We start from the raw sequence: 23917 nt of genomic DNA, 5'->3' as shown, positions 1-23917 counted from the left end.
GAATCTGACTTTTTTATGTTAGTGTGAAGATAATAATGAAGACAAAAAGTACAGTTCCGAAATTAAACATTTCTCAGTTTCTTTCATGACATTGTCGCTTCAGTTCATGAACAACAATTCTAATATTCCACTTTGGCTCTTCAATGTATCATCAATTCTGAATTAGATCATAACCATCCCAGTGGATGGTTCAACAGGCCTTGAGGGCTGAGGAAGGAGGCAAGTTTAAGATACCAATCTTTGTATGTCTGATCTCAGCAGAGAAGGATGACTCCTAAATCATAAGCTGAGAAAACGGAGCATAATTTGAAAATGATTTGAATATGAGCTTAATTTACTCATAAATTGTACAGGATCAGAACATACTTCAATAATTTTAATTGCCTGAACATAGATGTACTGATCATCACAGCAACAACCCTGAACATTACACAGAATGGCTGAGATCATCTAGTCCAAACTCTCTGCTCACCCAGGGTCCCCTAGGGCACGTTACATCTGGACTGTGTCCAGAAAGCTTTTGAGTATCTCCAGGGAATCCCCTTCCAGGGACTGAGGTGAGGTTGACTGGCCTGCAGCTCCCTTCTTGCACATTTTGAAGACTAGAGTAACATTTGCTTTCTTCCATTCCTCGGTCTCTTGGCCTTCTTTGTCACATTTTTCCACACTCTGACAACATCCCCATATTCACCCCACTTGGTCCCTGCTTCCATCTCCTGTATACCTCCAACTTATGTTTGAGTTTTGTCAGGAGTTCCTTATTCATCCCTGCAAGTCTCCTGCCCTCTTTGCTCCATTTCTTACTCATCTCAAGACGCTCTGGCCTCAGATACACCAAATGGCTTTCCAGAATTTTAGAAGGTATACAGCTTTTACAAGTTAGTCTTGGCACTCAAGTTCCTCTCAACTCATTGAAAAACGCAGTTCATAACTGTAAAGATACTGCAAGTCTGCATTTCAACCGTATAAGTACCAAGCAAAATACACCATTCTTCTTCTTAGTGCTTTTTCAACAATTTTACAGAGCAGAGAAATAATTTGATACTAATATGGAGTCTCCTATGTTGAAAAAAGTTTCTTTATTATTCATTCAATTAATGTCAGCTTCAATCCATGAGAACTGCACAAAGATTATCATTTTAATCCACAGATAATCTGATGGAACCTGACCTCCAGTGATGCTCTTACTTATTAGAAAATGGAAAGACTTTATAAAAGCTTTAGGAGTAGAGAAAGATTCTGGAATGCTTAATTCAACTGCAACAAAATAGCATAAAGATACCTGCTTAGGCTTGTACTAAATCACTAATCAAACATTCATCCCTCCATTCAGGGTTTTCCAGCCTGATTTTTATCCTAATTATTCATATTGGTGTTGCCTTTTAGGATCACATTTAAAATGAACTTTGGAGAGATTAATTTTACTTTCAATATTTATGACCTTTTCAGTTCTGTAAATTGTATCTGATGGAATTTCAGGGTTAGTCCTGTCCATCTTACAAATTTTTGTAGTGTAGTTGCCATTGTACAAAACAAATATTATTTCTGACCTTATTTACGCTTTATAAATTGCCTCTAGAAATTTTCTGTCCTAGAGGCACATGAATCACAGAAGTGTACACCAGAACAAGCAGATATATAGCAGTACATTAGTTTCCTTGCTTTACATTATTTTTAAGCACTTACAAATGCTATACTTGGTCTAGTACGTTGCCTCTTCTCTTTGCTAGTATACAACTAATCCTTTAGCATGCACACATACCATCTTTCTTGCTCTCTCTAAGCACCTATAGATTTTTTAAAGAATATCACAGATTATTTTTCTATATCATAAATCACCACCAATATGATTCTAGGCTGGTATTGTACTTTCCTTCACTTTTAAAGACCTGTACGATACCGTAATAGATACAGTTTATCCTCAGATGAATGTACTCAAGGACTATTTGATTTATTAAAAACTGTCTGTGGATACAAAAGGTACAAAAAAACTTCGGACAATGTTTGTGCATCTTTCAGTCAAATAAATGTGTCTCTTAACAATTAAAATTCCCATTAGATTTAAACTGATAGCTAAAGAAATCCTGAAAAATTCTGTTGACTTTAGCCTGTGGTCAGTGAATGTCTTCTGGTCTGTGGACTAGTAGTCAGACAGTTACAAAAGGCAAATGAGGAAAATCAGGCAACTGTCAGAGCAGCCCACAACTAAATTTGTTTCTCGGGTTTGTACTTCCACTGGAAAATTTTAGAGATACAGATATTGAAAATGGTTGAAAATTACCAAACTACAGAGATAGCAATTTCATACACAGGGCACACATCTTATCAGAGAGTGACTCACCAAATTATCATTCAATTAGCTGATGAAATAGAATTATATTGTATGTTGTACTGACAAAAACCCAGTTGTAAATTTAAAGTCCCTGTGCATCGCACTGACATCTAACAAACTTTAGGGTCTTTCTCAAGAGATCATATTATGAATTATTTTGAGATGAAAGCAGAGGGAAAATGAGATAATAGAAGGAAACATCAACCACAGTATTACTAATTTTTCTAATTAGCATCTCCTTATGCATTGTTACATTTGAGAGGAATCAGGTAGCCTCCAAAAGATCCAGAAGCACCTACAAGGTTAACAGACAGACAGTATTACAGCCTAAATGCAAGTAGATTAAGTAGATTATAGAAAATATGCACCATGTTTTGCTGCGCTGGACATTGATTTCCACAGTTAATTAAAAAAAATGTTTAAAAATGCTATAATTTTGTGCTATTAGTTCCATCTTTTTCCACTGTGGTGATCTTCCCTTTTTTCCTTATCCTTATGATCGAACAAATAAAAAGCTTGTATCACTGCTTTCATTAGCACCTTCTTTTACTTTTACATAAACTCTGGAGGACATAATTTGATTCCATTACACATGACTGATAGTGTCTTAGAACACAGATCTAAACGAGCATTGTTCTACCGACATTGCCTCAAAATTTCAGGTTCTTACACTCAGTGACTACATTTTGCATTGACACACAGGAAGGCATCTTTCATTTAAATTTATTCTATAGTTAAGTTCCCTTACACCAAAGAGGCACTTAATACACTTCATTAAATTCACTCTGTAGGACAGGAAATGTCTTTCATAATAGGTGTAATTTTACAGCTATAGAAAAGATTTGTCTTTTTCTTCATAACCAATCAGATTTTTTTTTTCCTTTTCAATCAACATCTTATATCCACCTACACAGCTGTCACATTAAATTCTGTCTTGGGAATTCAAATTAACAAAGTGGAGAGATTTCCATTTTCACTTAGGTGCACATATTTTTATCAGCATCAAAGTTAAGTAAGTTTAACAGTAATAATGTGGAAGATTATCAGGTTATAAGTAACTGTTAATTCCTATAATTGTGCTTTTAGATTTATCTCCTGTGCAATCAAATAATTTGCTTAATGAAAACTGAAACTCTTTTGATAGCGCAAATATTTACTGCAACTTTTAAACTTAACTCTGCATTAGAAAGATTTACCTTCCTGGCAAAAAGAAAAATATATATTCATTACATTCAAATCAATTTTATTTCCTAAGGGAGTGACAGAAAAACTTGATGAAAATGGACATTCATTAGAAGTACTGGTTAGCGAAATGAAAGAATTAAAGGAGTCTTTTACCTTCAACACACACTCTCCAACCTTGCTACCTTTCTGTACCTTTCTCGTTGTATCTTCACACAGAGTCATAATTACAGCCCAGCACTGCACATTCCATTGTTTGGTTTACTAAACTCAGCATACCCTATCTGTATTCAGCTATATTTAACAACAATAACACTGATTGCTCAGTTTACTTCATATGGTTCCTTTCTTAAAAAGAGAGCTCTTAATTCTGCAGTCATAATCTCTACCAGCACTATTTGTCTATAAATACCTGATTTTTATTGTTGAATCATTATCTATGACCCCTTTTCTGCCAACAAAGGGTTGAAAGAATAGACACCAGCAGCCTGGAACATATTCTACATAAGGAAGGAGTAGGATTTTTCAATTTGGAAAGGAGAAACGAAAACGAAGCCTATATGATGATAGAATGAAATAGGGAATAGAATGAAAAAGGGAAGGAAGGAAGGAAGGAAGGAAGGAAGGAAGGAAGGAAGGAAGGAAGGAAGGAAGGAAGGAAGGAAGGAAGGAAGGAAGGAAGGAAGGAAGGAACTGAACAGACAAAACACTGTTTCTTATGATGGAATAAATACACACAATAAATTTACTGTGTTCAAACTATAGCCTAAAAAACAACTAAACAATCTAAAGGAGTAACTAAAGGATGCTACATGAAGTTAACACTACAAAAATTAATTGCTATAGAATGCTGTTCCATAACTAGTTCAAAAAAGGATTAAGAAGAAATAAGAATGTATTCATTCATCAGTGTCTAGGAGCTAAAATATTCTGCACGTCAGGCCTGGCTCAGAAATCCATAAATTGCTGGTTATTGTTGGATATTTTGTTTTTGTACTCTCCCTCTCTAAAGATCTGCTTAACAGTGACCATTGCACTTAGACACAAAGATGTAAACTGTGATGATATCTTGAGAAGATGCTAAGTCTTAGTATTAAATCATAATTTGTTTAGATATATCCTCTTTTTATGTGTTCAAATTAGATATCTACCCAACAAATACATTGTCTTATCAGGATTACTTCTGTGAATAAAGTTATTTGTTTGTGTAAATTATGCCGTCCCAGGTTCCTCAGAGATATTCACACTCTTCAGAAGCAAAAACTTTGCATTATAGACTGTGTAATGTCTAGCATGTTGGTAGCTCCACATAAGTTACTGCTTTCATATCCATTTAACAACCACAACAACAACATAACTATTTCTGCTTAAATAAATCTACCCTATGCTCTTATTTTAAATATTTTTGTTTGCACAGTCTGCCATGTTTATTCTACAGCAGGTATAGACTGTTATGACTTATTGATCACTTTTTTAATCATTAGGAAAGTCACAATATTGATATAACTCTAGGTAACCTCTCAAATTATTGTGTGTGTAAATTACACATAGTTGCTTGAAGAAGCAGTGATCATCAGGTTGATGTAGGGCTAAATACTGTCACATTACACAAAACTTCCTCGATTGCAAATGATAACCCATTTCTCTTGCTCCTCAGAAGGAAGGCAAATTTAGTCAACTTCAAAGAAAAATAAAAACATACTTGACAGACAAGCATATATTTATGAAAGATTAAGAGCAACCTCAAACTCAATTTATACCTAACTTTTATTCACTTTTACTCTTCCTCTTTAAATCAACATTAACCCATTCTCTACATTAGGGGTGATCTGCAAACTAGAATAAATAAAAGCAAACCGTGCCTTTTGTTTTCTGCTAGGCAATAAAAAAGCTAAAACGTAGTGGATCTCATTATTCTACTCCTGAAACTCACCAGACCTTAAATGAAACTCATTCCAAATCAAATAACTGGGGTAGAACCAGTCTGGACAATATTTTCCTTTTTGCATGAAAATACTGCTGAAGACTCCACTAATTCTACAAAGTTGGAAAAAAATCCAAATGGAAGTCAACAAACATTATGACAGACATGATTGCTACACACAAAGCCAGGAACTGCCGATTGGGAGGTTCACAATGGATGCTAGGAACAAATTCACTTCTGTATTTGCCCAGAGAGATTATGCATTCCTCATCCTCAGCATTTTTCAATACCGAGGCTAGACAAGGATATGTGTCCTGGTTCCAGTTAGGACAGAGTTAATTTTTTCCTCATAGTAGCTGGTAGGGTGCTATGTTTTGGATTAGGATGAGAAGAGCGCTGATAACATGCTGATGTTTTAATTGTTGCAGAGCAGTGTTTACACCAGGCCAAGGACTTTTTGGCTTCTCGCTCTGTCCTGCCAGCGAGCAGGCTGGGGGTGCAGCAAGAGCTGGGAGGGGACAGACCCAGGACAGCTGACCCAAACTGGCCAAAGGGGTATTCCATACCATCTGACGTCATGCTAAACAATATATAGGGGTGGCTGGCCGGGGTGGGGGGCCGGCTGCTCGGGGATAGGCTGGGCATCGGTCAGCGGGTGGTGAGCAATTGCATTGTGCATCACTTGTTTTCTTACACATTATTATTATTAATACTATTATCATTATCACTATTATTATTGTTATTGTTATTATTATATTCCTGTCTTAATAAACTGTCTTTATCTCAACTCACCGGCTTCACTTTCCCGTTTCTCTCCCCCATCCCAGAGAGGGAGGGGGGAGGGTGAGCGAACGGCTGTGTGGTGTTTAGCTGCCAGCCGGGTTAAACCACAACATAGACAAGATTGTTGGTGACAATCCTGCTTTAAAAGGAAATTCGGGGTACGTGACCTTCAGAGGTCCCTTTTAATCAGCATTTTTTGTGACTTCCACGATTATTTACTGAAATTAACTCTCCAAGACAAGGGAAAGAAAAGCCAAATAACAACAACAAAGCTGAATACCAGTGTTGTCAGAATAGCATAAAGCCCTCAAGGTTTCTGAGTAGTAACAGCCTGAAAGTCACAGTGGCAGAAGTGTATAACATTACAAGCGGCACAAATCATATCCAAACATGCTCTTTTACTGTTCTGCCAGGTACTCACCCACAAGGATTTATTAGCTCAGGCACTTTTGGATGTCAGCTCCATGTATTTGCTCCATACCTGAGATAACAGCCTGTTTCTGAGTGCCATCTGAGTGGCTGAACAGGCATTAGTGTGTGTGCAGCAATGTTTATTAGCTCTGGATCAGCTTGAGCATTGGCAACCAGGTACCTTGTACTGCATTCCTAATGGGAAAATTACATTGGGATGCCAAGCCAAATGTGTGGATTTTCATGTTACAGTTTAGATAGATAAGATCTCTGCCACAGAGTGGAGCCACACTGTTCTGACTAAAATGCTCCAGGAACAAGTAGAAATGGGGTTTGACCAGAGATGGTTTTTTATACTACATGACCATTTGATATCAAACAACACAGTCTGGAATTAGCACGTGTAAATGATTTTGAAAGACCTAGAAATCCTAACTTCATAAAGTAAAAGGAACATCTGAATTAAAGGGGCTACCTCTTACATAAAGAGTTAACTGCTTTTTAAAAGGTCTATTAAAAATTTTACTTGCTATCCTGCAGTCAGAAGTTCAGCAAGGTCTATGTCAAAATACAATTATTACTATTTCTTCTTCAGTTTCTAAAAGGAACCTTCACCTAAGATGCAAGATACTGTGGACTCCACCCTCAGTAAGATGGCCCCCATTAGCCATATCTGAAGAGCTTCAGAATTAATCAAAACCTGGAATTTGGAAATGAAATAATGCCTCCTTCTTGTTCTGAGGAGCTTAGTATCAGTTTTTAATGTCATCAGAAAGACATTAAATAAAACACTTAGCTAGTTTCATCTGCTGCTAAGTGCAATAACAGTATTTTGCTTGTTAGAAAATATGCCACAGAAATAAAACTAAGTACAAAAATCATCTCCAGAAGTAATCAAAGTGGTTTTTGTATTTGTCTTCATTTTACAGATATAGTATTCTATGTGCTGTATTATTATGGTGACTATTTCAATTGTGTTACTACTAAGATGTAGTTACTGTATTTTAGGACTAAAACTATTTGTTTAAAATTTTATAAGAATTTGGGGCGTACAACTAATATGTACTCAGAAACACTGTACAGATGTTACTAATATAAGATGTTAACTTAACTTGCCTTTACAGTATAATCGAAACAGAATATCTGATATCTTTACAAGTCCTTCTTACCCAGCATCCTCTTACTTGTGTAGTTACAGCTTTGGCAAAAACAGCAGATCTCTATAAGGAAATCATCTAGCAGACTGCATAGAATCACTAAAAACAAGTATAGAAATGGAATGGAAATTCATATTTTCTCACCAAAGATACTAAAAATTCACTGTACAGAGAAACACAACATTGCATTTCAACAACTATCAGGAAGCGATGACCTTGTCCTTACTACTATGAAGTAAAAAGCAGCAACCAAGTGAAGCATGTACATGGCAATGTCTAAAATTAAAATTCTGTGCATCTTCTAAACTTTAAAGGGTGAAGTGTGACTGTTTATAAATCTAGCATACTTGATTTATTTACCTTTTTATTATTGTTATTACTTTAAACTAATTCCCACATTTTCTATTAACATCTGAATAAACAAAAAATAAAGAACCAATGAAGCAGCTAATAATTACTACCAGCATTGAAAGGATAAATATTAATTCCTTCATGCATAACTGTTAAAATCTGTCAAGACTTCATGTCACTTGTGAAATGTTTGTGTCCAAAATCCCAGCTCAACAGTGTTGAGCTATGAAATGAAACCTTAGAGAATTCTTTTTGCAATTGGCAATGAACAATCTCGCTAAAAGTATTCTTTCAGCCAGCTGCTTTAATATAGTTAGCCAACTTCCCAGTTTAAAGATGGTCTCTGCCAACAAAAAATATCACTTTCATGTCTGAGTCAGACAAACAAAATATGTCATGAACAAAAGTTTTGTTTATTTTTAATCTTAACTAGTTTTTGCAGTAAAAAAAATCCCATTTTCTATCAGCCAAAATGATTTGTTTTAGATAACAGATTTTTTTAAATTGTGTCAGTTTGGGAAAAGCAAAAAGCATTACAAAATAAATTGTGGCTATACTATAGAAAGCACAAAACCCATATAATAATATGCATAATGTTATATAAGACATTTCCATCTACAATATAATAGCTGTCTCTGTTTATGTTTAAAAATGTATCAATTAAATTAATAACTAAAGAGCTTTGACTTTGTAATTTTCAGGTAAATCTACCTTTAGCTCTCCCTTCCCAAGAAATGGAGTGCAAATTTAGAAAATATGAATGATAAAAAGCATCTTCAAATCTTGAATGAATACAATGTCATTTTTACACAATATTAACTTGAGTATGATATAAAACCTAGAGAATTCACAGAATTGCAGAACAGTTGAGGTTGGAAGGGACCTCTTGACATCATCTAGTCCAACACACCTCACGAAGGAACCTGCTTGAGCAGGTTGCCCAGAACCACGTCCAGTTGGGTTTTGAATGTCTTCACAGATGGAAACTCTCCAACACCTCTGGGCATCTGGGCAACCTGTTCCAGAGTTTGACCACCCTCACCGTAAAAAGTGTTTTCTCATCTTCAGACCAAGAAAACAGCTGTTTTTCTATTTGCGTCCATTGCCCCTTACTTATCCTCTAAGAAGGAAGCCTCGCTAATCTTCATTTCCTTCTATCTCCCCTGAGCCTCCTCAGTCCCAGCCTTTCCTCAAATGAGAGATGCTCCAAACCCTTAATCATCTTTGTGGCCTTTCACTGGACTTGCTCAAGGAAGTCTGTATCTATCCTGTATTGGGGGTGGGGAGGGTACAGAAGTGGATGTATTACTCTAGTACAATAAGGAATACTGTATTTAATCTGAAAAATCTGTTCGTAATTTTTAAATTAAATTTGCCTTGGCTATCTGTGGAGCAAATAAGGTTTAAAGTAGCAAAATCGATGTCACGAAGGAATGATGAAAAGAATGAAGCAAGAAGACAAAATGATGGTCTTCTCTTCGGATAGTAAGTGCCAAAGATGAAAGTAGATGGGGAAGCCAAAGGAGGGGCAGGATCTAAATAAGTCTACTTATCCTCAGGAAGAGGACAAGACAGTAGCTACGATCGTCAAACTCTGAGATCTGGCTACTACACAGCTTGGGAAACTTTATTTTTTCCCTCTTGTTCTCCTTAGAGGAAGGTATTTATGAAGGAAACACTGTACTTTAATATCAGTTAATGGTGACTACAGTTTTCACTCACTGAGCAAAGCTGATCAGAAACAAGATTTAAACAAACCAGATACTATTTGAGTTCTTCTTACACGTTCTTAAGGCTTATTCACCAAAACAAACAAACAAAAACTTAATTTGTCCTGTGTCAGTAAGAATGAAAAATTAGAAGAAAGATTCTGAGTCTTTCTGCCAGGATGCAATGTGAGAACAAATGGGACTGAGTTATTATTATCATGAGAACAAGAAGTAAACTGTTTAGATTTGTTAAAAAGAAAAAACAGAAAATCTGAAGACTACTGGAGGGCAAATAATCCTTATACACTATCAGTAAGTTTCAATTTAGTAAGCTCTTGTCTGTTAAAACAAATAACACATAATTTTTAACTTTCAAAACAGAGTGAAAAAGAGAAAAAAATTCATTTCTGCCACTGCAATGATAATATTGAAAGGTAAAACATTAAGAATAGTAACCAGACATTAACAGTAACAAAGGTGATAACAAGGCACAAAAAGCGAAAAGCAATGCCAGCTTTCCTTGGCAGCAGAAACAACATTGAATATTTATTTAATCATATAGTAAGCCAAAATACAGTACCTGCTCAGAAGTTCAATGATGTTCACTGTCAGAGCAATTTCATTTAATAGCACAGCTTTTTTTTTCCTATTTATCACAATTTTGAAGGATACTCAGCAGAAGAATAATATGAGATTCTGCAACAAACTGAGCCTGACTGCTTCCATGTATGTAACTCTGTAAAACAAAAATGAAAAGCAAACCTGTTTAAAACAAAGAATTCCATTGAAAATTCCACACAACTGGATGTGTGTGAGCACAAATAAAACCTGTTTTGCAGAAAAATACAGACAGCAGCAGCTACGGCTGAACAACAAATGCATCTATATACGGTAAAAAGGAGTGTTAAAAAAATAACATATTTAGGGTTATACATACATATACACAGGATGTAATATTTTATATATGAGAGCATTATGCTGTACTTACTTTCACACTGCTAAAGTGGAGTAAAGAACATACATTTATTTGCTCAGGACATACGATTTTGGAGAAGGGAGGTTTGACAAAATCAAGGCCGTGCCTCAGCATAGTTCTGACAGAAATGAAAACTGAGTCTTGCAATGTTGCCTTTAAAAAGTCCATTTTTTTTATTCATAGACTGAGTGAATTTACTGAATACAAATATCTTGTTCATATGAAATTGTAGTAAACACAATCACAGATGCCAATACTAAATAGAAACCTAAGTTAGTCAATGTTTTTCCCCCCAAATAATTACTGTTAATGGACATATTTTGTACATTACGTTTTAATAACATACAGCATATTATTCAGAAGTTGTTAGTTTTTATTGTTAACTAGCTATGATATCAAAACAGAAACCAAAAACAGGCATGTAAACATGCAAAAAATGAGGGAATTTCTCTCTCTTCCTCTACTATAGCAATTACAATCCTGACTATAGCTTGTCATGCTATTACATGGAAATTAAATATATCTGTGTTCTCAAAGTATTACTTATATGTATTCTTCTGAAGCACAGACACAATTTTCACCTCAAATAAATAGACAGAAAAACGCTCACTCCCATTAAAGTAAAGAAAAAGGAAACATTTTGCACCCCTCATGGTTTCAGAGTTTTGTTAGTCTATTTTACCTCACACCTTTTGCTTTAATTCATTTTATTCTGAATGATTCTGCCTGAATAAAATTCATGTCAAGATTCAGAACAACTTTTGAAATCAAACATTTGAAATACTCTTATGCTTCAGCATACAAAAGAATGCCTTCATCCATACGGGTTAAATTCTGGTTGATGCACTGTTTAAACATGTAGTTCATAAGATATTATAAAACATTTTTTACTCAGTGGTTGGTTATCTACTGTTTTCAAAATTGAGTTATACTGTGTTCACTCAAATCACTAATTCAAAACTAAAGTATGCAGGAACTTCATATATCTACAGATTCAATCTCTCAAATGAAATGTCTTTTTTCTTTAACAAGATAAAAATCACTTACAAGATTATCTCATTGCAGTATGATTGTGATAATAGGTTAATCTGTATTTCTTGACTTTTTGTCAGGGCTCCTTATAAATCTCACTAAGGCAAAATAGTCTGATATAACAAAGAAAGAAAATAAGAATATTTCACATTAAGAAAAATTAAAGATCAAGTTAACATGCTTCTCAACAGACCAATTCTTAATTGCCTTTCTTTGCTGCCCTGTGCAAAGTAGTATAAATGAGCACTTTGCATTATTAGCATATAAAACTGTAACTAGAAGAAAACAACCCCACCGTCAATACAAATATTCACATTTATCCAATCAAATTAATTGTTCTATCAAAATATAGTCTAAATTAGGGCTGTTTTCCCCCTCATTTTCTCCAGCATGATTATTAAAAAATAGTAGTAGAAAAAAGTTCTCTGTAGCATACTCTGAATCAGTTGTATCCACATAGCTACAAATAATGACCCTGTCATTATTTCTCATGCAGCTAAAGCAGCATTTATACACACATATATATGCATTTGCAGTATCTGGATTTACATGTGCCTAACAAACTGTAAACATCTATTTCTACTTATTATCATAGCACCAAGTTATGATAAAGCTTACAATGATTAAAATATGTACTGTATTTCTGAACACAAGGTGACTTGAAATAAAAAATGGACCTTTCAATTGAAAAGTGTAACAGGGTCTAACAGCACTATCCTGTTATTAAGTACCTACAAGCATTTATACATAACCACTACTGGTCTTCTCCACATGTTCTCCACATAGCTCAGGAGCGGTCTGTCCCCACATGCCCAAAGACAAGCCTGCGTGGAAGAAGACTGGCCTGGCTGAACAGAGAGTTGTGGCTAGAGCTTAGGAAAAAAAAGGGGGTTTATGATCTTTGGAAAAGAAGGCAGGCCACTCAGAAAGATTATAAAGATGTTGTAAGGATGTGTAGGGACAAAATTAGAAAGGCCAAAGCTCATCTGGAGCTCAATCTGACTACTGCTATTAAAGATAACAAAAAGTGTTTTTACAAATACATCAGCACAAAAAGGAGGACTAAGGAGAATCTCCATCCTTTACTAGATGCGGGGGGAAACTTAGTTACAAAAGATGAGGAAAAGGCTGAGGTGCTTAATGCCTTCTTTGCCCCAGTCTTTAGCGGCAAGACCAGTTGTTCTCTAGATACCCAGTACCCTGAGCTGGTGGAAGGGGATGGGGAGCAGATTGTGGCTCTCACAATCCATGAGGAAATGGTTGGCGACCTGCTACAGCACTTGGATGTACGCAAGTCGATGGGGCCGGATGGGATCCACCCGAGGGTACTGAGACAACAGTTGGAGGAGCTGGCCAAGCCGCTTTCCATCATTTATCGGCAGTCCTGGCTATCAGGGGAGGTCCCAGTCGACTGGCAGCTAGCAAACGTGACGCCCATCTACAAGAAAGGCTGGAAGGTAGACCCGGGGAACTATAGGCCTCTTAGCTTGACCTCAGTGCCGGGGAAGCTCATGGAGGAGATTATCTTGAGTGTCATCACGCGGCACTTGCAGGGCAACCAGGTGATCAGGCCCAGTCAGCATGGGTTTATGAAAGGTAGGTCCTGCTTGACGAACCTGATCTCCTTCTATGACCAAGTGACGCGCTTGGTGGATGAGGGAAAGGCTGTGGATGTGGTCTACCTTGACTTCAGTAAGGCTTTTGACAGCGTTTCCCATAGCATTCTCCTCAAGAAACTGGCTGCTCGGGGCTTGGACTGGTGTACACTTCATTGGGTTAGAAACTGGCTGGGTAGCCGGGCCTAAAGTGTCGTGGTGAATGGAGTTAGATCCAGTTGGAGGCCGGTCACTAGTGGAGTCCCCCAGGGCTCAGTACTAGGGCCAGTCCTCTTTAATATCTTTATCGATGATCTGGATGAGAGGATTGAGTGCACCCTCAGTAAGTTTGCAGATGACACCAAGTTAGGTGCGTGTGTCGATCTGCTCGAGGGCAGGAAGGCTCTGCAGGAGGATCTGGATAGGCTGGAGCGATGGGCTGAGGCCAACCGTATGAAGCTCAACAAGGCCAAGTGCCGGGTCCTGCACCTGGGGCGTAACAACCCCAAGCAGCGCTACAGGCTGGGAGACGATTGGTTAGAAAGCTGCCTGGCAGAGAAGGACCTGGGAGTACTGGTTGATAGTCGGCTGAATATGAGCCAGCAGTGTGCTCAGGTGGCCAAGAAGGCCAACAGCATCCTGGCTTGCATAAGAAACAGTGTGGCCAGCAGGGCTAGGGTAGTGATTGTCCCCCTGTACTCAGCTCTGGTGAGGCCGCACCTCGAGTACTGTGTTCAGTTTTGGGCCCCTCGCTACAAGAAGGACATGGAGGTGCTCAAGCGAGTCCAGAGAAGGGCAACGAAGCTGGTGAGGGGTCTGGAGAACAAGTCTTATGAGGAACTGCTGACAGAGCTGGGGTTGTTCAGCCTGGAGAAGAGGAGGCTCAGGGGCGACCTTATCGCTCTCTACAGGTACCTTAAAGGAGGCTGTAGCGAGGTGGGGATTGGTCTGTTCTCCTACGTGCCTGGTGACAGGACGAGGGGGAATGGGCTAAAGTTGTGCCAGGGGAGGTTTAGGTTGGATGTTAGGAAGATCTTTACCAAAAGGGTTGTTAGGCATTGGAATGGGCTACACAGGGAAGTGGTTGAGTCACCATCCCTGGAAATCTTTAAAAGACGTTTAGATGTAGAGCTTAGTGATATGGTTTAGTGGAGGACTTGTTAGTGTTAGGTCAGAGGTTGGACTACGTGATCTTGGAGGTCTCTTCCAACCTAGATGATTCTGTGATGTACACTCAACAGCTCCAGAGTCGACACCTTTGGACCACCTTTGGTCTACCAGAGTCAACCCAATATGGTATCGTCCACAAACTTGCTCAAAAAAACTTAAATTCCTTCAACCAAATTGTTTATGAAAACATTGAAGAGGACTGGTCCTAAAATGGAGCCATGGGGAACCCCACTAGGGACAGGTCACCAGCCTGATGTAACCCCATTTACAAGAACCCTCTGCGCCTGACCCATCAGCCAATTGTTCACTCATCTTATTATGCTTTTATCCAACTGTATTCTGGTCATTTTGTCCAGAAGGATATTGTGAGAGGCAGTATCAAAAGCTAGAGTACTAGTCACCACCTGACATTCAGTATAGATAAAAACATGGACTGGATATGGTTTATTGTAAATACAAATAAAACATTTGAACTAACCTAAAACAATGAAAATGAAACTTGAAATGAAACCCTACCTAGAAGACTTAACGCAGAAACTGAACTTTGAAAACTCGCTGATGAATATGAATTTCTGGCTAAATATCTCATAGGGATCGATGTTATATATTTTTAAAAATATGAATTGCTAAAGGCATAGCCTCCCTTGCAAGGAAGTTGATGTACTTTGATTTAGTTTTGGAGATATTTTGTTTTAAAAAGCTAGTAAGAGACAATTGTTACCTACTTCTCTTTCCCCAGAGAGAGGACAGGAATGGCTACAAGCAAAGTGAGTAGCCACCTTAACCGTAACTTAAAAGCCATCATACCATCTTTATTTGAGAAAGCAAGATATGCCAGGTTAACTTAAAAGAGAGAGACAGAGAGCACTAATTAAAAGCTAGTTAGTTGAAATATTAAATAAGATGGATGTTTTTTGTCGTGTGTGTATATATGTTTAGTTTTTCATTTTATCTTTTAACTTCTTTGTTTTATTACGAATCTGCTTAGGTAAGCTATTTTTTTAAAGTTACCTAGTAATAAATCTAACTTTGGGTGATCAGGAGGCTCCTCAGATTGCTTCCCAATGACATTATTCTCCAAATTCTCAAAACAACAGGAGGGCACATCTGCATGACAGCAGCATGACAGTCCAAGGAATGGGAGTGTAGGTTTTGAGAAAGTGAAAGACTGTTGCAGTGACAAAGGGAAACCAAAATAACTTGCATTTGACGCTATAATGTGAATCACCTGAGTCTGACACTACCCCATGCCATATCTAACAGGGAATGTATGATATGATAACCACTGCATGAAAGGAATTACTTACTGCATTTTTTTCTGCAAACTATGTGCTTTCTAATACAAAAAAAAGTTCACAAGATGGAAGATTAGTAGTTAATGCAAAAATGATGGCAAACGGCTTTTCTTGAAGAGAGAATTGTGAGAAGTACTGTGTAGCATTTGTACTTGTGTCTTACCCTAGAGGTATATGACAACACTGTGAGGCCACCCAAGAGGTATACATTTTATTTGTACAGATAAATATTTATGCATTATGTTCCCCCACACAATAGTTTTGTATACTGCGATGGCTATTGACTCATCAGATTTTGAAATTCATGGCCATCTGTGGCTCAAACCCTCGTAAAATAGAACACATTTAAAAACAATATACATACATATAAAGTATGACTATATATATGTGTGTGTGCATATGTATGACAAATCAGCTTTTCAACAGTTCTCAACTTGTTTTCTCAATACTTTTTTGTAGTTCCATAGCAGCTTTTAATTGTATAAAATTATTGAATTTTGGTTATCTTGGCTAACCAAAACAAGGGAATTGGTCACATGTGAGGTGTCTTCATTTTCACACTTGTCTCCCTTCACAAAATTGCTGAATGACCTACATGGAAGGCATATATTCTTGTGAAATTTTATTTGAATTTGCGAACTATTAATGGACTGAAGTAAGATTTCTGGTTTTGCTATCTTTTCTGCTTTTTGACACTGAATCTGTTTAATATTTGGAAGCTCTGTGAAGCCTGACTGAATGCTCTAGGCAAAAGCTTTAAATAAATTCATGAATAAAATCAGTATTCTCTTTCATTTTAGAGGCATCAAGAGGAATGACCATGTAAGTTGCAAAGCTGAAGTCCGTCAGAACAGATGCAACCATGACTTACACAGAAGAGCCATACAGCCACACAACTGCCACAACCAAGACAACAGCAAATACTATGCTAGCAAGACTTGTAGTGGAACTGAAATGTGACTGACACATTGAACAACTGGTCCTTTTCCATCTTTAATGTTGTCCTATCTCAAGTCTAATTCCACAGAAGCAATTTGAATTGCTAACTGAAACAATCATGTCCTCAAATTAGGCCATTTTATTTGTCAGTGAAAAATAGTTGTTTACCGCATGCAGATTTCTACAAAGCAGTGTTAAATATTTATCTACTATTCGTAAACTCATTAAATATTTAGTGTTATTGAACTGCAGATGGCACATACATACAATCCCTCACTAGGATAGTCAAGGATAACAACAATGTAATATATTTTTAAATTTCTCTAAATACAACATATGCTTGTGATTTCCCTTCAAGAGTGATAGTTGTCACATTTAGGAAAATACTGGAGTTAAACGTAATCTGTGCTCTTTCCTCCCTTTCTGTTAATGCAATGTAAATAAAACAAAAACAAAGTAATCAAAAATAAGGCCTCTATGAGTTACACATTCAATCTTAAGACAATACAATTACCTTCTGGAGTAGGTCACATCAAGTTAAAACACAATTTCAAGAGCTCCAGTGCTCTTTCCTAAAGTAAAACATCACAATGTTTATGAGCGTGTGGATGAAGGAAGCTAGGGTGGAAGGAGCTGGTTTAACTGAGTTGGGTTTAGCAATAGCACACCGTGCAAAGCTGCTTGATGAAGTATCATTCTGGATAACTGAGAAATAACTTGCCCTGAATTTGCAAGATGTGACACACATAACATTGTGTATTGGAAGCCAAGAAAAAGCAGACCATTGGAATAGTCCAGACGTCATCTCACTTCTCTCTTAATAACTTCCTTAATTTTGTAAAGCCTCTACAGATGTCTAAAACTAAACCAATTGTAGACTTTCTGCTCAGTAGTCAGATTTATTATATTTACAGGATAAGAACAAAGAAACATCACATATATCAGTAGTTCTGTAGATCTGATAAACATTAGCAACAAACAAACAAAAAAAATGTAATCCAAGTATTTCATTCCTTGTAACACTTCAGCTTATCCTAAGCTTTATGAAAGTGTTTTTTTCCCCCACTTACTGGCTTCACTTCCGCTCCCAGTTTTTTTTTCTTTTTAAAATATATAGTGTATATATAAATACATATTTATACAATTTTTAAAAAAGAAGAAAAAAGAAATGAAAGAGAAAAGAACAGGATTCTAGTTCTAACAGAACTCCAAAAATAGTATTAAAAATCTTAAATAAATAGTATTAAAAATCTTAATAAAAATACTGAAAAAGTAAATAAATACATGAAGAAATAACTCAAAAACTAGAGAAATACAAAAAGTCTTGACTCCAGTTTATTTACTGACCAACTCAGAAATCTTTGATTAACCTAACCACATTAATTTCCAAAGTTTGGCTGATATTCAAATGTTTAACAGGGTAATTTCTTTAATTGTAGATATCCAGTTATAAAAGGGCACATCTGCAAATGACGCTTAACTGCTTTACAACTGAATGTAGTATTAAACACAAAATAAATCCAAACTCACTCACTGCTAATTTAAATACTGCTTTAATGAATTTGTGTTTCTGTCAAACTGAAAATCGTATATAACTATAGCAGTAACTGTGAAGCCAGCTATGATCTTTGCTTTGTTTAACAACAAAACAATTTAGCACTAACCCACAAGAAATAAACTCCTTCAGAGAGTTAATAGCTCTCTATGAACATCTGCAACTCGAATGAGAGTCAACAGAATGCTACTCTTGTGAAAACTTCGTGTTGCTAGTAAGCAATCTCTCTAAGCAATGTCTCTCTTCTGTGCAAAATCCAATCCAGCTCAGTTACGGATCAGCATGACAAGGACTAAGAAAAAAGTTAAGGTGCACACGCCAGCACATAAAAAATGGTTAGAAATAAGCATAAGAATTACTAGTGGTGGTGACTATGTACTTTTAGTGATTTTGTTCAGCTCAAGCTCTGTACTGTAAAAAGTTGTAGGTTAATCTAGAAAATCAGCATTGGACCCCACAAATAGAACTCTGTGTATGTAACCTGCCTCAGCACCCTTGGAGTAACAGTTGGTATAGGTGTGGAGATTCTCCCTTAACAAGCATGACTGTAAAGTATATTAGCTACTTCTGATTAGATAGTTTAATAGCTATGGATGATTATTACCTGATTTAAGAAAAAATTTATGTTGATTATTTTTTTTTAAATTATACGCTATAGCTATACATGACAGTCTCATACAGACTCCTCGATTCACCCATATTAATTAAATGAATGAGAGGTAGATCTTCTATGCCTAAACTCACTGCTGTGTTCACTGTTGCCCCAAACCAAAACACAGCCCAGAGAGAGCAGCCAGTTTTCACAGAACTGGGTAGATGAAACAGACTGTGCTGGCTGGCTTCCATGAGGTCCATCTGGCACTGAGCACAGAATATGATTTGGGTTCCCAAGCCTAGAGCAAAAGTGGAGAGACGCTGCTTAGTTTTGCAGACTAACTGGCTGGGAAGGGTAGCTGGTATAACTTAAAAAGGTATGCAAATCCTGGCTTATGCTACATACTTTGGTTGCACCTAGACAGCTTTTATAGCTATACTGTATTACTTATGGTGTCATCGAAGTGCTATCAACAGAATTAGGTAGCAGAGGTGATATTGCAAATCCAGAAACTGTGAACTTTCTGCTCAGCTATAAGGTTTTAATACAACCCACTGAATAAGAAATTATTCTAGTGAGAGAATTCTCCTATATTCATTAATTACTAAATATTAACAAAAGAGACAGCAATTCTTCGAGTAATCAAAAAAAAAAAACCAACAACCAACCAACCAAAAAAAAAAAAACCACACTTGAATTCTCATTAGGAATAAAACATTGCTACCCTTATGACACTTAATTCCCAAGTTACCTGAGAGACTGGCATACAACAGATGTCTTTTCCCTGAATGTGCATTATGACACACAGTACCCATGCGAAAGACTTTAACGGAGATGAAGCTGAAATTTCCAGCATTTCTGAACTAGCATTCTGGCAGTTTGGGGAAGTTTATACAACACAGCTTAGCCAAGCTGCCTAAGAAAAATAAATGCTGCTGCTGTGATGCTTTGCTTAAAAAGTTGACAACTTTCGAATCAATATGTAAAAGAGGACAAAAATCTCAAAGAAAGCTGACACTCCCACAGATTTAATTACAGTGAGACAAAGGTGAGTGCTAATCAATAATACTAATGAAAGTTCAACTGTTACTAATTGAAGTATGCACTGCTTGCTTACCACATGGAAGCCAAACTATGATATTTCAAATTAGGAAATAGAGAGAATAAACTGTACAGGTACAGACTGAAGTAAAACAAATTATATTGGGAGGACAGAGTGCAATAAAGGAACAGTAAATGAGGGACTGGAAATGACACAGAGACATTACTGTGATTTCATGTTAGCTGTATATAGGAGTTTGTACCCTAATGCTACACTGTCCAAGACAGAAAACTAATCAGATTTCCATCACCTGGTAAGATAACCATAGAATTTAATAAGAAAACAGATTATTTCTCTTTGCATGTTTTATCACTATCCAAATTAACATTCATAATGAATTAACGTGAAAGGCTAGCATCCAAAGGGGCCCAAATCTCCAAATGGGAACAGAAATTGTGGCCATGGTAGAAGAAGTGCAGTCCCACCTGACCTTAATGTTACATTATTTACTCGACAGAAACATTCATTAGACTATCAGACTAATGGCTCTCTACATTAGAGAATCTTTTGATGTTGTGGAACTCCAGGCTGGGAATGATAAGGTTGAATCCCTGTGGGTTAGGATCCGCGGGAAGGCCGGCAAGGCTAGCATCCCGGTCGGGGTCTGTTATAGACTGCCGAACCAGGATGAGGAGACGGATGAGGAGTTTTATAGGCAACTTACAGAAGTTGCAAAATCGTCGGCGCTTGTCCTCGTGGGGGACTTCAACTTCCCGGACATATCCTGGAAACACAACACGGCACAGAGAAAGCAGTCTAGGAGGTTTCTGGAGAGCGTGGGAGATAGCTTCCTGACGCAGCTCGTCAGTGAACCTACCAGGGGTGGCTAGACCTTCTCTTCACAAACAGAGAAGGACTGGTGGGAGATGTGGTGGTCGGAAACTGTCTTGGGCAGAGTGACCACGAAATGGTAGAGTTCTCTATTCTTGGCGAGGCCAGGAAGGGGACCAGTAAAATCGCTGTATTGGACTTCCGGAGGGCTGACTTTGAGCTGCTCAGGACGCTGGTTGGCCGAGTCCCTTGGGAGGCGGTTCTGAAGGGCAGAGGAGTCCAGGAAGGCTGGGCGCTCCTCAAGAAGGAAATCGTGATGGCACAGGAGCGGTCCGTCCCCACGTGTCCAAAGATGAGCTGGCGTGGAAGAAGACCGGCCTGGCTCAACAGAGAGTTGCGGCTTGTGCTTAGCAGAAAAAAGAGGGTTTATAATCTTTGGAAAAAAGGACGGGCCACTGAGGAGGACTACAAGGATGTAGCGAGGCTGTGCAGGGAGAAAATTAGAAAGGCCAAAGCTCATCTGGAGCTCAACCTGGCTACTGCCGTTAAAGACAACAAAAAATCCTTTTACAAATATATCAACGCGAAACGGAGGACTAAGGAGAATCTCCATCCTTTACTGGATGCGAGGGGAAACCTAGTTACTATGGATGAGGAAAAGGCTGAGGTGCTTAATGCCGCCTTTGCCTCAGTCTTTAGCGGCAATACCGGTTGTTCTCTGGATACCCAGTGCCTTGAGCTGGTGGAAGGGGATGGGGAGCAGGATGTGGCCTTCGCTATCCATGAGGAAATGGTTGGCGACCTGCTACGGAGCTTGGATGTGCGCAAGTCGATGGGGCCGGATGGGATGCACCCGAGGGTACTGAAAGAACTGGCGGAGGAGCTGGCCGAGCCGCTTTCCATCATTTATCGGCAGTCCTGGCTATCGGGGGAGGTCCCAGTTGACTGGCAGCTAGCCAATGTGACGTCCATCTATAAGAAGGGCCGCAGGGCAGACCTGGGGAACTATAGGCCTGTCAGTTTGACCTCGGTGCCAGGAAAGCTCATGGAGGAGATTATCTTGAGGGTCATCACGCGGCACTTGCAGGGCAAGCAGGCGATCAGGCCCAGTCAGCATGGGTTTATGAAAGGTAGGTCCTGCTTGACGAACCTGATCTCCTTCTATGACCAAGTGACGCGCTTGGTGGATGAGGGAAAGGCTGTGGATGTGGTTTACCTTGACCTCAGTAAGGCTTTTGACACAGTTCCCCACAACATTCTCCTCAAGAAACTGGCTGCTCGGGGCTTGGACTGGCGTACGCTTCGCTGGGTTAGAAACTGGCTGGATAGCCGGGCCCGGAGAGTTGTGGTGAATGGAGTCAAATCTGGCTGGAGGCCGGTCACTAGTGGTGTCCCCCAGGGCTCGGTACTGGGGCCGGTCCTCTTTAATATCTTTATCGATGATATGGATGAGGGCGTCCAGTGCACCCTCAGTAAGTTTGCAGATGACACCAAGCTAAGTACGTGTGTCGATCTGCTCGAGGGCAGGAAGGCTCTGCAGGAGGATCTGGATAGGCTGGAGCAATGGGCTGAGGTCAACTGTATGAAGTTCAACAAGGCCAAGTGCCGGGTCCTGCATCTGGGGCGCAACAACCCCAAGCAGAGCTACAGGCTAGGAGATGAGTGGCTGGAAAGCTGCCTGGCCGAGAAGGACCTGGGAGTATTGGTTGATAGTCGGCTGAATATGAGCCAGCAGTGTGCCCAGGTGGCCAAGAAGGCCAACAGCATCCTGGCCTGCATAAGAAGCAGTGTGGCCAGCAGGTCTAGGGAAGTGATTGTGCCCCTGTACTCGGCTCTGGTGAGGCCGCACCTCGAGTACTGTGTTCAGTTTTGGGCCCCTCGCTACAGGAAGGACATGGACGTGCTCGAGCGAGTCCAGAGAAGGGCGACCAAGCTGGTGAGGGGTCTGGAGAACAAGTCTTACGAGGAGCAGCTGAGGGAGCTGGGCTTGTTCAGCCTGGAGAAGAGGAGGCTCAGGGGCGACCTTATCGCTCTCTACAGTTACCTTAAAGGAGGCTGTAGCGAGGTGGGGGTTGGTCTGTTCTCCTACGTGCCTGGTGACAGGACGAGGGGGAATGGGCGAAAGTTGCGACAGGGGAGTTTTAGGTTGGATGTTAGGAAGTACTTCTTTACCGAAAGGGTTATTAAGCATTGGAATGGGCTGCCCTGGGAGGTGGTGGAGTCACCATCCCTGGAGGTCTTTAAAAGACGTTTAGATGTAGAGGTTAGCGATATGGTTTAGTGGAGTACTTAGTGTTAGGTCAGAGGTTGGACTCGATGATCTTGAGGTCTCCTCCAACCTAGAAATCTGTGATACTGTGATACTGTGATACCTTCAATTCACAGCTATTCTACCTTTTTCTTGTGCTGAGGAAACTCATGATTACAAATCAAACTTGGTGACCTCTAAATGTAATATGAGGATAATAATGATACATTAATTCAAATGTGTAGTATGTATTCAGAGTATTGTGCTCCTAGGGTCCTAAATCATGAATGTAGTTTCATTTCAGGTGATGTATTCTACAGCACTTGGAACAAGAATTGTACCCTTAGATCAGATGATGAGGTCTCACCATCTACATGACACTGTTATTTATTGCAGTGACAGAGGATATACTCTTAGTGAAATACTATCAGAGAATGTAAGAAATGTTGGCTGCTCTACAGGAAACAACTGAATTTAACCCACTTCACTATAGCACTGTAGCGGTCAATGACTGTTACTGGGGATGGCCAACTTGTTTTTCCAAATAAATTTTGGTTGAGTTCTTCTCTATCAAATACATTTTTGCAAAGAAATTTTTCACGTATGAAGGACAAAAACATAATTGGTTACAAGTTATTTCCTAAACACCCTTTGATCCTTCCTTTCTTCAGTTAGTATGTACAAACAGTTTTAAAAAATCACTCATAATGATGAACTGTCCTCCAGTATTTTCAATTGCAAATGTTATTCTTCCATGTGTCCATGAATAATCCCATTTTATTTTCCATTT

General features: G+C 38.6%; 1 protein-coding gene across 3 annotated transcripts in view; it reads right to left on the bottom strand.

Annotated features, from left to right (window-relative positions):
- Nucleotides 1–23917, bottom strand: part of TUSC3 (tumor suppressor candidate 3) — a 124310-nt gene that overhangs the window by 15106 nt on the left and 85287 nt on the right. For all 3 annotated transcript variants that reach the window (XM_083834594.1, XM_083834596.1, XM_083834595.1), the window contains one exon: nt 10522–10585. In XM_083834594.1, the coding sequence (XP_083690720.1) occupies nt 10522–10585 (64 nt within the window). The remainder of the gene's footprint in view (nt 1–10521; nt 10586–23917) is intronic.

The sequence above is a fragment of the Anser anser genome, assembly GCF_964211835.1.
Source record: "Anser anser genome assembly, chromosome: 4".
Lineage (NCBI taxonomy): Eukaryota > Metazoa > Chordata > Aves > Anseriformes > Anatidae > Anser > Anser anser.
Note: the sequence above shows the minus strand (reverse complement) of the source record. Positions and strands in the feature narration are given on the sequence as shown.